The sequence below is a fragment of the Lindgomyces ingoldianus genome (assembly GCF_010093535.1).
Source record: "Lindgomyces ingoldianus strain ATCC 200398 unplaced genomic scaffold BDR25scaffold_15, whole genome shotgun sequence".
In the NCBI taxonomy this organism is placed as follows: domain Eukaryota; kingdom Fungi; phylum Ascomycota; class Dothideomycetes; order Pleosporales; family Lindgomycetaceae; genus Lindgomyces; species Lindgomyces ingoldianus.
The window spans coordinates 514,758-528,321 of NW_022985176.1; the positions used below are offsets into that span (position 1 = coordinate 514,758).

The 13,564-nt window shown below is 40.4% G+C and overlaps 3 protein-coding genes across 3 annotated transcripts; 2 read left to right on the forward strand and 1 right to left on the reverse strand.

Annotated features, from left to right (window-relative positions):
• Positions 1–2,987: 2,987 nt before the first annotated feature.
• BDR25DRAFT_224291 (thiolase-like protein) lies at positions 2,988–3,812 on the forward strand (the record flags this gene model as incomplete). The annotated part of the gene is made up of 1 exon (XM_033685138.1): positions 2,988–3,812. One exon carries the CDS (start codon positions 2,988–2,990, stop codon positions 3,810–3,812), a length of 825 nt encoding a protein of 274 aa, XP_033547723.1.
• Positions 3,813–3,881: 69 nt separating this feature from the next.
• BDR25DRAFT_224417 (FabD/lysophospholipase-like protein) lies at positions 3,882–4,675 on the forward strand (the record flags this gene model as incomplete). Its single annotated transcript, XM_033685142.1, has 2 exons — positions 3,882–4,442; positions 4,466–4,675. Coding segments are annotated over 2 exons (771 nt in total), but the record flags the coding sequence as incomplete, so codon positions are not given.
• A 1,607-nt stretch (positions 4,676–6,282) lies between these two features.
• Positions 6,283–7,398, reverse strand: BDR25DRAFT_325222 (uncharacterized protein; the record flags this gene model as incomplete). Its single annotated transcript, XM_033692203.1, has 5 exons — positions 6,283–6,761; positions 6,923–6,965; positions 7,068–7,205; positions 7,236–7,249; positions 7,305–7,398. 5 exons carry the CDS (start codon positions 7,396–7,398, stop codon positions 6,283–6,285), a joined length of 768 nt encoding a protein of 255 aa, XP_033547725.1.
• Between the last annotated feature and the right edge of the window lie 6,166 nt (positions 7,399–13,564).

The window sequence follows — 13,564 nt, forward strand, 5'->3', positions numbered from 1 at the left end:
ACCGCGTTCCTCTGTAAGCTGCTAATAAAATAGGATACTAACATTATGTAGAATCTAGCAGTATTTGCTAGCATTATTGCGCTTGCCTTTCTTATTAATAAACAGCTCTAATTTAAAATTAAAAGAGATTACACTAAATACAGAGACTATAGTCCTTTTAGACTTAAAGGTAGGCTTTAGGTACTAACTCTTATATGCTTTTCTATGCTGCTAATGTACATATAGAGGTGTAGTGTCTAATCTAACTTTAAATGTTGCTTTATTATAAAAGGCTACGCAAGCCACATCTTTTGCCTTGTTATATTAATAAGTTTAAGCAAATTAGAGTTGCTTTTCTTTGTGTACAGCTAACAACTAAGGCTTGCAACGTAGGCAGAAGGCGTAGTACTTATGTTTTGCAAGGTATCTCCTTGTAGTACTAGTATAAATGCAGCAGTAGGTCTTTAACAGTGTTGCAATAGTTTAGAGCGTAGCAAAGAGATTATTTACTGCCTAGCAAATTAAATGCCTCTTAGCGCGTTTATTAAGCTTTAGAGGTTAGCCTGTACGCAGAGCTTTTATATAGGTAGGCAGGGGCTGCTTGCGCAGCCGGCGGATGTTGTATGTAACTGTTGACTTAGGAATGCTAAGATGACATAAGATTTTGCTAGCGCTTACGCTGTAAAGGTAGAATTGCTATATTGTATTAACAGATAATTTAGATAGCTCTTTACAAGAGGTTTTATTTGCTTTTGTAACTATTAAAAAAGGTGGTAATTTAATTAAGTTACATTTAATTAAAATCTAACCATTGTGGGGTGGCCTAGACCTCTTGCTAAAGTGGCCAATGACTTTTGGTAGGCGACTGTACATACTACTACTAACAGGTTTCTATAAGGTTATTTAATTTTATAGTATAGAAGATTTAGCACTAAAGAATTGTATATTAATTAACAGTAAATTTATTACTGCATCTATATGTTACGAATCAGAAAAGCAATAGCTGCGGTAAACTAAGCAGATGTCGCTAGAAGCATGCAAACGCTTGGAGGGCTGGCATGATAGGAACACGACAATGCGCGGGCAGCTTATGTCACAGTTATAAGATAAGAAAACAGCTGCAGCTAAAAGAGCAGCTACAAACTTGGCAAGGCTAAGAAAACAGCTAAAGGTTTAGCAGCAGCTAGACTCAGAAACAAAGATATATATAAAGACTATAGATCTTCTAGCTAGATTATCTCTTTATAGTTATTGCTATAGTTAAACTTAACTGTTACGTTGCTAAAAGGTTAACCTTGTAGCTAGCACAGCAGATGGATATATAGGTGGATAATTGTATGCGACATTAACTATACTAGTTACACTAAATTATCTTCTTCTATTTAACAAGCTTTGTAAGCTCTTTCTTGCACACTACACAGCTTAGTACAGAATAATCCTAATAGTTCACCCCTTCTTCTATCCCTTAGACTAGTTTCTATACTAGCTTCCTCTAATACTTAGCTAAGTAAACGATAAGATAAGGTAGAAACTAAAAGATAGAAGTCTTAACTCTATTATATAAGTAACAAGATAAGCTAAGAAACTAACAAAAACAATTACTCTCTACTCTGTTAAAAGTGCTAGAAAGTAAGAAGAATAATAGCAATAAAAGTAGCATTAATAACTACTAAGGTAGTTATAAACCCTGCTTAAATCTTATAACAAAATGCTTTAAAAATAAAATAACTTAGGGCTAGTATCTTTAACTTTTAGAAAAGACTGCGCTAAGCATAGCTTAGCATAGTAAGAAGAAACCTTAAGGTAAAGTTAAAATCGCGCAGAAAACTTCCTTTAGTTTCAAACATCGTAATATAACATGGATTTCTGTATGGCGTGCTCTTGCTTTCCCGTTTCTTCTGATCGCTAGACTCGGTCAGGCTCGAATCTGATTGCTTCCGGCGAGGCGATGAAGGAGTCTTTTTAATAGGCAGTGGATATCTAAACCCATTTCTTTCCACATATTGAACGACCAGAGTAGGTGGCTGTGCCATGATCTTGTCTAGCCAGCTGTCGTGTTCCAAAAGCTCTTCTCTCGCTTGGTCATCTGGTTCGAAGTATTCGCGAGGCCACCCCTTATTCAATATCCAATTCTGGACTGGGTGAGCAACAGCTGTGCTGGTATGCTTTTCAGCCTCTTGTTGTCGTTCCTCTGTCGTGCCTTAAGCTGACGTTCAAGGCCGCTTCGAAGGTACCGAATCTTGCGCTAAGAGGGAGGAACACGGGACTTCCTGGTCTTGTTTTCATTTCAAGGGAGGTGTGTTAGATTTATTAGAACTTCTGGGTTGCTGAAACGCGATCATAACTAGTAGTTAGCCAGCAATGGAACCAGGGAGATACCTACCGTTTGATCACGCGAGATTCCACCCGGTCTGGCAGCAGCAGACCCACAGATGCTCGCAGTCGCTTCGTAGGCAGTGGAGGTACTGATTGATTCTGTACACTCAGCGTGAGTCGATCCGTAGAAACGGTATGACATACCAAGGTCTTCTTTGCCGGGTGTGGCTGTACAGGGGGGTCGCTAGGTCCTGGATTAAGGCGTGCGCTCCTGCGGATAGGTTTCTGGGCTTTCAACTTCTTAACACCTTGAGGGCACTTTCCTGCCTGCAAGCCAGTGGTGATCGGTGGTTGAGGGCAACATGTTGCAAATGGAGAGGTGGTGTAAGCATGCAGCTATGTAGAAAACTGATGAAGTGAAGTGTATTGGTCTAAGTGTCTAAGTGCTCTGTTGCAGCGTATTTATTTACATCTATAATGGCAGGGGCAGTGAGGGCCATGGCAATGGCTAAGGGGATATAGTGAAGGTAGTAGAAGCTATAGTAAAGGTAGTAGGGGCTATAGTAAAGGTAGTAGGAGCTATAATGAAGGTAGTAGTAGATGCTGTTAAGGGACAGGGAAGGAAGGTTTCTGTACGAGGAATGCGACACAACAGGAGACAGACCTTGATCTCTTGGTTTGGTTTGGTTTACATGTGCTTCAGCGGCGCTGCGAAGTCTAACTTCGGCCATCTCGGAGGAGCAAGTGGGCTGCTTGGGGTGATCAAGACAATCCTCGCCATCGAAAAAGGGGTGATCCCTCCCAATACGAACTTTGAGAAGCTCAATGCCAATATCGATGATGCCTTCTTCCACCTGAAGTTCCCCACACAAGAGGTGCCATGGCCGGAGATGGCTTCTGGCATTCGAAGAGCATCGGTCAACTCGTTCGGGTACGGCGGGACGAATGCGCATGTTGTTTTGGACGATGCCCGGTCGTATATGCAGCATCGAAGGCTGACTGGCCATCATTGCGTCCGCGCGGCGCCAAACCCTAGTAGTCCCCCCCATCACGTGCACACTGGTGTCAACGAAACAGACCGAAAGATGCCGCGACTGCTCGCCTTTTCAGCGCTAGATGAACAAGGGATCCAGCGACAATTAGCTACACATTTTAAAGCTCTCGTTCGTCTTGGAGATAGTGTCCTTGATGACTACGCGTATGCCCTGGCCTGCCACCGTGATCCCCATGCATGGAAAGCCTTCTGTATCTTGACATCCTCCACCGATGTCCAGGACAAGCCACTGACCCTGTCGGCGAAATCCTGTCGGAGTGCCCGAACAAATCCAACACTATGCTTTGTCTTCACCGGCCAAGGAGCGCAATGGCATGGCATGGGCCAACAGTTGCTCGCCTGCTCAATTTTCCGGGATAGTCTCATTAGATCCCAGCGCCGGTTAGAGCGGCTGGGATGGACCTCCTTTCTCATCAACATCCTCAGTGACTCGAACCTGGCGCCCTTGTTGGATCGAGCGTAGTACAGCCAAGTAGCCACGACCTGTGTTCAGATCGCTCTTGTCGATGCATTCCAATGGCTGTAACTCTCGCCTTCGGTCGTGGTAGGTCACTCATCAGGAGAAATAGCGGCCGCATATTGTGCTGGACATCTAGACCACGCTTCAGCCATGAAGGCCTCCTACTACAGAGGTCTCTTAAGCTCGTCACTCGAGGATGATGCGAGCGACAGCCACTCTATGGCTGCTGTTGGCTTATTGGTCGATGATACTCGCGCCGAGATTGCCGAGTTTGAAGAGGCACAGAAAGATGGGTCGTTAGGAAGCTTCACCGTCAGCTGCATCAATAGCCCACGAAGCGTTACCATCTCTGGGCCCGTAGACGCACTCAGGGAATTCACCAAATACCTTGCGGCGAAAAGCATATTTTCTCGCCTGCTCAAGGTCAAAGTGGGCTACCACTCGTCACAAATGTCCCGCATCGCTTCGCAATATGCAGATTTGATGGGTGTTCTACGTCCGGATTCATCGTTGCGCAATATTACTATGGTCTCCTCCGTCACAGGCGCGGTTATTCGTCAGCATCACGTCTGCCATCCCGACTACTGGGTGCGCAACATGATCTCAACTGTTAATTTCCTTGCCGCAATACAGGTTTGTTGCAAGAAACGAAGAAGTGGAGACGTGAAGAACCTGGACGGCAGTCATGTAGGACAAATTCTTTTGTGGATGCCTGGCTTGAGATTGGGCCTCATTCCACCTTACAAGTCCCTTTAAAGCAGATCGTGCATAGTAAAGAACCCCAAGCCCCTATTGTATATACTTCAGCCCTGGTCCAAAAATTATCTGCTATTAGCAGCCTTCTCAACGCTATTGGATGGTTGTAGTTGGAGAATGTGAGTATCGACATGCGAAGAAGTATTAGTCTGTCCTGCTGGGCATGTCCTCCGGATCCCGCCGTCTCTCCCTGCTTATCCATTCAATCATTCAGTGACGTATTGGGAGGAATCACAAACCAATCTCGACTTCCATTTGCGGGAGCATCCGTGTCACGATCTGGTCGGCACTCGCTTTGGTGACCTACGGAGCAAGGCAGAAGCACAGTGGCGATTCAGAATTAAAGTCAAGAACATGCCATGGGTAAAAGACCACAAAATCCAAGGTTCTATAGTCTATCCCGCAGTTGGCTCTATTGCCATGGCTATTGAGGCTACGAAACAGCTGCTAGGAAGTCAGAAGCTTACTTATTTGGAGCTTAAGGACGTCGAATTTTCGGCACTAATTCACGCCTCACCCAACTATGACACGCAGATAGTCTTGCATCTATCTGCAAAGAGACCAAACCAGACTACAGACGTCCAGTATCATTTCGCGCTTTCTCCTCCACATCCGAAGCCGGTCATGAGACACTAGTATGCTCTGGTATCATTCGCGGTGATGTTGGCGATAGCCCATCGGATTTCGAGAAGGGAGAGCAAGTGCTACAGGACCTTCAATCGTCCTTCCTAGATGCGAAGATCAAATGTGCTGATACCATTGACGCCCAGCAGCTGTACGAAAGCATGTGCACGATCGGACTCGAGTACGGACCTGCATTCCAGACCCTGGCTAATATTTGCTATGGAGTTGAAGGGCACGCTCTTGCAGCTACTCTACCACTCCCGACCGAAGTTTCGCGTATGATGTCGTCTGAATTCACTGTTCATCCGAGCCAGTTAGATGGATTGTTCCAGCTAGGCTTTGCTGCCATGGCTGGCGCCAACAGCATCCGTGGCATGGTGCCAACCCGCATCAGAAGGTTGTAGTCAAAAGCTCCTGTGCATTTGTTCTGCGGAAGGTCACCTTCACCCGTCGTCGATGACCTCGGCGGCACTGAGCTGGCGACTTGATTACCGGCGGAGGGTATAGTCTGTCCTGAACACATATCAGCCCGTGATAATTGGGGTTAACCGTCGAGGAAGCGATCGATATGCGCCAGTAGCCGCGCGCGATCCATGGGACCCGATCCCTCACTTAATTGGATATCCAGGCCACACCAGCTCCAAGATCTATGTCGACGGTGGGGATAGCAACCATGTTAGATGAAGCTAGTTTGGAGAGCTGCTAAATCAAACTTTCATGCGTCATGTCCGTAGATGGGTCGTCAATAGGTGTGACAGATATCGTACAGCCAATGTCGGATGATTGTTGGATAGAGATCTTTCGAGTTTTCTATTAGTTTGTAAGGGATATTCACAATTGGTGGAGTCTAAAACATGTACTGGCCATCCTTCCTGATAGTTATTGGGAGTACAACTCACAATCCATTAATAGTTACTGCAATCGTCAAGCTTCCTACTATACGATAGATTGATAAATCAGATTGATATCTCATAATGGGCGTTTCGAACGCGTTTACTTGTATGCTATCCACTAGGGTAGCCACCGAACCAAATATGCGACTCCACAGGAGTCCAAGGCGTTCTACCCGACGGCCCTCTTCCCTTTCAATGTTTCAGTTGCCGCACCTCCATCGAAAAACTAACCCAGCGTCAAGCAGGCAGCCAATCCTAGCGCTCTCAATTAGTCCCGCTGATACCTTGTCAAGCATAATATCCTGTAGCTCAACAGAAAGCCTGTGAAGAGGAGTCGTAGGGGTATTAGTTTGCGTGGCTTGGAGAAAGACGTCAATGGCTTCATTAGAAGGGAAATGCATCCCATTAAGTAGACGCTTGGGTTCTGTGTATTTTTTAAACCCGCTGTTTATCTGATACAGGATAAACCCCTGCACTAAGAGTATAAGATAAGTAAGATCTTTGTCTACTAAACTAGGAGTGGACGGCATCTGCTTCCCAAAATCCTTTCGGATTAGCGTGATAGCATGCGGAGCATGCTGGCATATGACGATAGACGTCCCACCAACTCTGACCATGTGTCCACTTGCAAAGCCCCACTCTGGGAGGTTGTCTATCCAGGCCAGGAAGCCGCTAGTACCTTAGCGTGAGAGTGTTACTTCTTCAACAGTGAATCCAGGGTAACAATCCTAATAATAGCATAGGCAAGCCTTCGAAACGTAGAGTCGTTGTAACAACCACAGAGGATATGCCTCCATTAAAACGCAAAATTAGCGAGTATCCTAGAGACAAAAGCCTTACGCTGCTGCAGGCGCTGCAGGTTAATCTCCTTACATCTTATTTTCTAGTATAGTGCTGAGTAGACGGATTGTAAGGCATGTTTGGCGAGTATTAGCGGTAGTTTCTAAGGCTCAAAATTAGAAATAGTTATGGAACGCTGGCGAACAAGATTAAGAGGAACCCAAAGGTTGCAATCTTTCTTGTCTAATCGCAGAATATTGCGGTCAAGGTCAAAGGTCCAAACCGCTCTAACGTGAGTCCATTGGCGATCGTTGAAAGGTGTAACGACGTCGTCTTGCTGACGCTAATCTCAGGCAACCCGCGAGTACAAAACATTAAAGTTGGATTCTATGCTTATAAGCGCTTTTTGCTGCCTATGCCGGGGGATGATGGTATTACGCACCTTGTGCTACGCCTACAAGCCTGCTTGAATACAATTGCAGCATAGCATCATCTTCAGCAGAACGATGTGCAGCAAAATAGACGGTCCCTGGCATTTCGTGAGAAGCACAGGCCGTTTATGACTGTATTATAATAGCAACGTACCCTGCAAGCTAAGATTGATATACATTGCCATGGCGAGCCGTAGACGTAGGCGAAATAGCGCGGGGGGAACTAGGGCCACGCGTGAAGATTGTGGCGAGATAGTTAGGGCGAGCCGTAGGGAGGGGAAGGCTGGTTTATCTTTGTTGAGGTAAGTATGGCTATGTTGCTGAGTAATGAACGCCGGGATCTTCGAGCTTCCCGGCATATAGTTTATCCGCTCCGGCTTGCCCATATAGTTCTGCTCTTAGTCCGTAGATAGCTCCCTGTTAAACCAACCTTGTTCTTGTCCGCAGTCTTTCTCCCGCAGCGGCGCGCAGCCATCTGCGTGCGGCTGGGGCCTCGCCCCTTACTTTAAATCGTGACTCATCTTCAGCCTAGAGTCTAAGCCACCAGTGATTTCGCCAAGAGCATCCATATACTGTACTGTGTTTTAGCGTGTAATGCACGGCCTCGCGTAATGCACAGTTCTGCGCGAAGCTGTCAAAACTTCAACCACCTCTCTCTTAACTAATATAGGCAGTATTAAGGCTGCTTTAGAGTTGCTAAAATTACTAAAACCTAAAGAATTACTAAATTATGCTGCAGTAGCTAGGCAGTATAGCGTTAATTAATCTACGCTCTTAAGGCGTCACTAACGCGTTACCTGCATATGTGCAGAGAAACTTAAAAATTAGCAACTACTTAGCCTAGTGCAGAAGAAAGAGCTAGTAGAGTATATTAATAGGCTTTACGCAAAAGGTCTATTTTCTTTAAAATAAATAATTTAAAATTTTATAATAAAAATAAGTAGTAAGTTGTAACAATTCTACAAATCGTTCCATCTCGGGTCGCTCGGATCCTATCCAAAGGGTCCCCGTATCAGCCCCGACCATGACTCGACCCAGTCCCCCGCAGTTACCCCTATTCCCTCATGTATTTAGTCGCACCTCGCCCCTGTAGCTAGCTCGGTAGTTTTCTGATATCCTACGTACAAGGCCTATAGGTGTCATTGGTATTCCCAGGTCTCTAAGTCCCCACGCACTCCCATATGCCTCTGAGTGGATTCATACCGCATTCGGACCCATTGTCTTGCCTGCGCCGTTACATAAGTAAGCTAGTAAAAGCTAAGTTAATTAATTTATTAAAAGGCACTTTATTAACTTATTATCTTAATAGACATCTAGCATAGACACTACACATAATAAAGCTAACTTAGCATTTAAGTACTTGCTATATTTTAAGCTTATATATAAAAAAATTAAGTAATATAGCATAAAACTACAGCATACCTATAATATAAATAAAAAGGACTTTTTAATTAGAGTACTATTAAAAATAAAGCAAATCTTTTTTAAATAGTAGTATAAGTAAGGTATTAAGTAGCAGCTTATATAGAATAGTAATTATAAGTAAATTATAATAATAGCTTATATCTATGCTAATAGTAGCTCTCTTACACCTACACTAATCTACTAAGCTATTTTTAATTATATATAAAACTCTTAGCTATAAGATTTTAACCTTTTTAAGTATTAAGCTTTCTTTACTTTATTACTTATAAGTTAAATAAATAATAAACTAGGCCTAGCATAGCTTAAACATGTGTTTAGTTATAAAACTAAGGTAAAAGTATAATAAGTGTACTAACTTTTATTTTTATATAGCTATAGATTACATGTTTTAATAAAGTTTATTAAGTACTATAATAATAATAAAATCCTTTTAGCTATATACCTGCTATATATAACCTATACACTACAGCCTTTTAATGTCTACATGTTTAAACCTCTTTTATTAGCCTACTTAGCTAAGCTAGCTAGCTTTATAAATAGATACTAGAGACTATTATTAATTAAAAAAAAAAACTTCTATAGTATGTTTAATAAGGCCTAGAAAACATCTTTTAAGCATTGTTACAGTCAGCATGCTTAAGCTACAAGCAAGAGGTAGTGTAACTTAACTAGATTAAACTAAGGAGCAGAGGAGCTGCTCTGCAAGTTTAAATATACATGTGTGCCTCTGCTAAGGCGCTACTTGTAGCACTAGCGTGCTACTTGTTGCGCAAGCAAGGGAGCTAATGCTGCAGAGCATATAACGCAGTACACGCTGTTACAAGCATAAAACTATTTTTAGTGCTTTTAAAGTAACTAGTTTATTACTATTTAAGCTATAAATAGTTTTAGATTAATTTTACTATAAGTAAAAAAAGTAACTATTTTCTAGTAAAAGCACTAGCTTAGCGCTTAGTGTAAAAAATTAACAAAAAGTTAAAAGCCTTTTAAACAAAGTTATTAGTAATTTTTATAAAAAAGATATATAAGAGCTTAAAAAGACTGTTTAGTTATTTTTAGTGTGTTACATCCTTCTCTAGCGTAAGCTTAAGCAGGTTAAAGATGCGCTAATTAATAAAAAAAAGTGCTACTAGTGTAGTAAGCCTTTTCTACTAAAAGCACCTTTAGAATATTATAGTAGTGCAACTTTTTAGTCTCTAAATAAGGTTTAAAAAGCACATAATTATTAAGCATAAAAAAATACTAAAAAAAAAGCTTTACAGCTTTAAAAATAAAAAAAGGTAAAGTATAAAAAAGTAAAAAAAGCTAAAAAGGCGCGCGTAGTTAAAAGGAAAAGGCATAGAGTAGTAATAGCAAAGAAGGCTTACCTGCAAGAGCTTAAGACAAAAGCAGCTTAATAAGAAAAGGCAAAGCTTACTTAGCAGGTTAATTAACAGCTTAAAAATAACTTTTAGCAGGTAATAAAGGGTAAGCAGAAAGCTCCTACGCTTATTGCTAGTACACTAGAGGATTTTAATAATAATGCAGTATTAAATAAAAAAAGGGAGCTAGCATTAGGCAGAACTTAACATAGTAGGTAAATTAACCTCTTTATAAAGTATTATATATAAATTATTACTAGGAATAGAATCTATAGCATTTAATTAGTATTATAATAAAAAATTTATATAATTTATAATTTATGTAAGTCTCTAGAGCTTTAAAAGTAAAAGGCGCAGATTGCCAAAATCGTGCATTACGCGAGGCCGTGCATTACGCGCTAAAACATGGTATTCGAGGCCGCACTGAGCCTTAGCTGAGTCGCTGTCTCGCTTCTCGACCAATCGCCTCCTGCGGGCGTCTGCGGATGTCCACCCCCGGCTCTCGCGCCCGTGCGGTGGACATCTCCTACTGCACCGGCCGCCTGCTGAGCCCGCCGCTGATGGCTCCTGTACTACACACACACACACACACACACACATATATGTATGGATGGAGAGGCCCTAGGGCAGGCCAGGCCCTGCCCTCACCTTCATCCTAAGCCCGAGCTTCAGCGTGCACTGCTTGCTGCTGTATATACCCTCCCTCACTGTACACACTCACTTAGGGGCAAGAGCAGGGCAAGGCAAGTGTTACGGCCAACAATCAGACCGTAATGACTCAGCTCGCTATTGCACACAGCCCCAAGCACAACGGATGGAAGACAGTTAACCCCGCGATTAGCAGACCTTATAACTAAACAGAAGAGGAATAGCGCCATCTAATAGATAAATGCTTAGCAGAATGTGTTATCTAATAAGGTATTGCAAGCTTGCGCGCTTACAGGCTACAAAGGAAAACAGCATGCAGACATGCTAGCATGCAACTACTATGTATATAGTCTTAATCCTAACTATAGTTAGAAAGTTATAATTAATGTTTAGTTTATTCTTTATAATAAACTAAAAAGCTTAAATCTTTTCTAAAAAAGATTAAGCTGCCTTATATATCTTGTAACATATATACCTCTAACCCCTATCTACCTAACTAGTAAAACTTAGCTACCTATACAGCTATAGGGACAAACTATAGCCTGCCTTTTAAACCCTAATTATCCTTTACTCTACTTAATAGACTGTACACCTAATCTAGCTAAGTTCTTATCCCCTCTCTACTAATACCTATATAGGCTGTTGTACTCTAGAAAATACTATTTCTTTAAAGTAAAAATTATAACATTAATTACTACTTCTTTAAAAGTATAGCACCTTACACCTCCTTTAATATTAGCATAACTAGAGCCAGCGTAGCCAGCACTAGTAAAACCCTGTCTAGAAATAAGGCAGAACATAGTTAACAAATATAATATTTTTAATAAAAAATTAAAGCACTTAGAACTTAGCTTTAATAATAACTACACATTTAATAACTACACATCTTCTACCTAGAAGTTGCTAACCTCTGCAACACTGCTAGAAAAAAGACTAGCATTAAGTTAAAAAAGTTACTACGCCTAGCCCTTTTTAAATTATTTAATAGCATAGCTAAGAACTTTAAGCTATTCTTTACTTAATATTACTTATATATGCAGTATAATAAGGGCGCTTTTTAAATAAATAAGGAAATAATCTTATAAATAGAACTTTACCTAGAAGGACCCCTAGCTATCTAGTTCTAACTACACGCAGATAATTAGATAAAACATAAAGTAACTAAAAAAGTTTTTTTTATTTACACTTAAAAAATCTTTTAAAGCTTAGATGCTTTTAAATAAGCCTTTATAATAATTTATAGTTAAGCTAACTAAAAAGAAAAGGCAGTTAATAAAATAAACACTTTATAATAAAAAAAAAGCATAGTCTAATTATATGTAGCACACTTCTGCAAATAATTAGCTATTAGCAGATAGACTAATAAAGCAGCTGTTAGAAGAATGTTTTATAATAGACTATCTAACATAATTAAAAACAAATTTATGCATTACAGCAAACTAAAGAAATTTAAAGAATATGTAAAAAAGGCAACTACATATAATAATTAGCATTAAGAACGTCTTTATAAGAAGCGCCTTAGCATAACGCCTTAGAAACTAAAAGTATTCTAGAAAAAAAAAAAAGCTTAAAGGTTTAATAGTAAACTAATAAATCTTAGCTATGCTAAACATACATAAGGCTTAACTAAAAAAAAAAGCAAGTTCTAAATAAGTAAAAAGCTGCTACTAAGTACTAAATAATAAAAATAGCTTAAAAAAAAAGCGTGCCTTAACTATAAAAAAGTAAGACACTATAAAAGAAAGTGCCTAGACTCTAGTAACTAAAAGAATAAAGATAAAAGACTAACTATAAAAGCAATACATATAGAGCAAGGTCTAACAGGACTTAAAATTCTAGACAGACTAAACAAGAACCTCTGCTAGTAATGCAGAGGTAATTACAAATCTAATAGATGCCTAAAGGAATACTAGAAGGTTAAAGTATAGAATAATAATAATATATTTAAGGCACTAGAACAAGCAGCTACCTATAAAAAATAGTAAGGCTACACATAAGTAATAACATATGTTGCAAATATAAGAAAAGGGAAAGAATTATTCCCTCTAAGACAGCTAATAACTAGAATCTCTGCCTAAGAACTATAATACTAATTTAACTACAGTAACTGCTAGAAGTGTGGCAACACCTATAACTTATAAAATTGCAAAAAAATAATGTATAAAACATATATTAATAATAATGTAAATACTTACAGCATAATTAAAAAAATTGCTAGAACTTACTACACTATTTTAAATAATAAGAAATAGCAGAAAATGTTCTAGAAAATCTTAAATAAAAAAAGAGCCTTAATTAGTAATGCACCTCTTTAATAACTTTAAAACTATGCAACTAGAGAGCTAACACACCCTCTCTAGCATTAGCTATTACACATAAAGACCTAGAAATCTGCTAATAAAATAGATACTATATCCTATATAAAAGCTAAAAACATAATAAGTTCTAATGCACATACTAAAGCTACTCTTTATAAATAGTATAAATAAAAGAGTACCTAAGATAGACATAAGTTTAACTAATAATAGTGTCGGTTGACCTGGGTTCGATCGAACGAACGTACGCCCAAGGGGCGTACCAAGAGGTGAGCAGGCAACACAATGTATTGATTCTGGTGACGGCTGCCATCCTAAGTACGTTGGGATGGCTGGTTTTATACTGGCCCCCTGCCAAGCCCGCACAGATATCACGTGAGATAAGCTTACGTGATATCCACACAGAGTTGGATCAATATACCTGTGATTAACGTTCGGACACTGGCAACTTTTGTTCTTGTGGAGTTGCTTGCTCATCCGTACGTTAATCCTACTCCTTCTTCTTCCCCTCCTCCTTGCTCT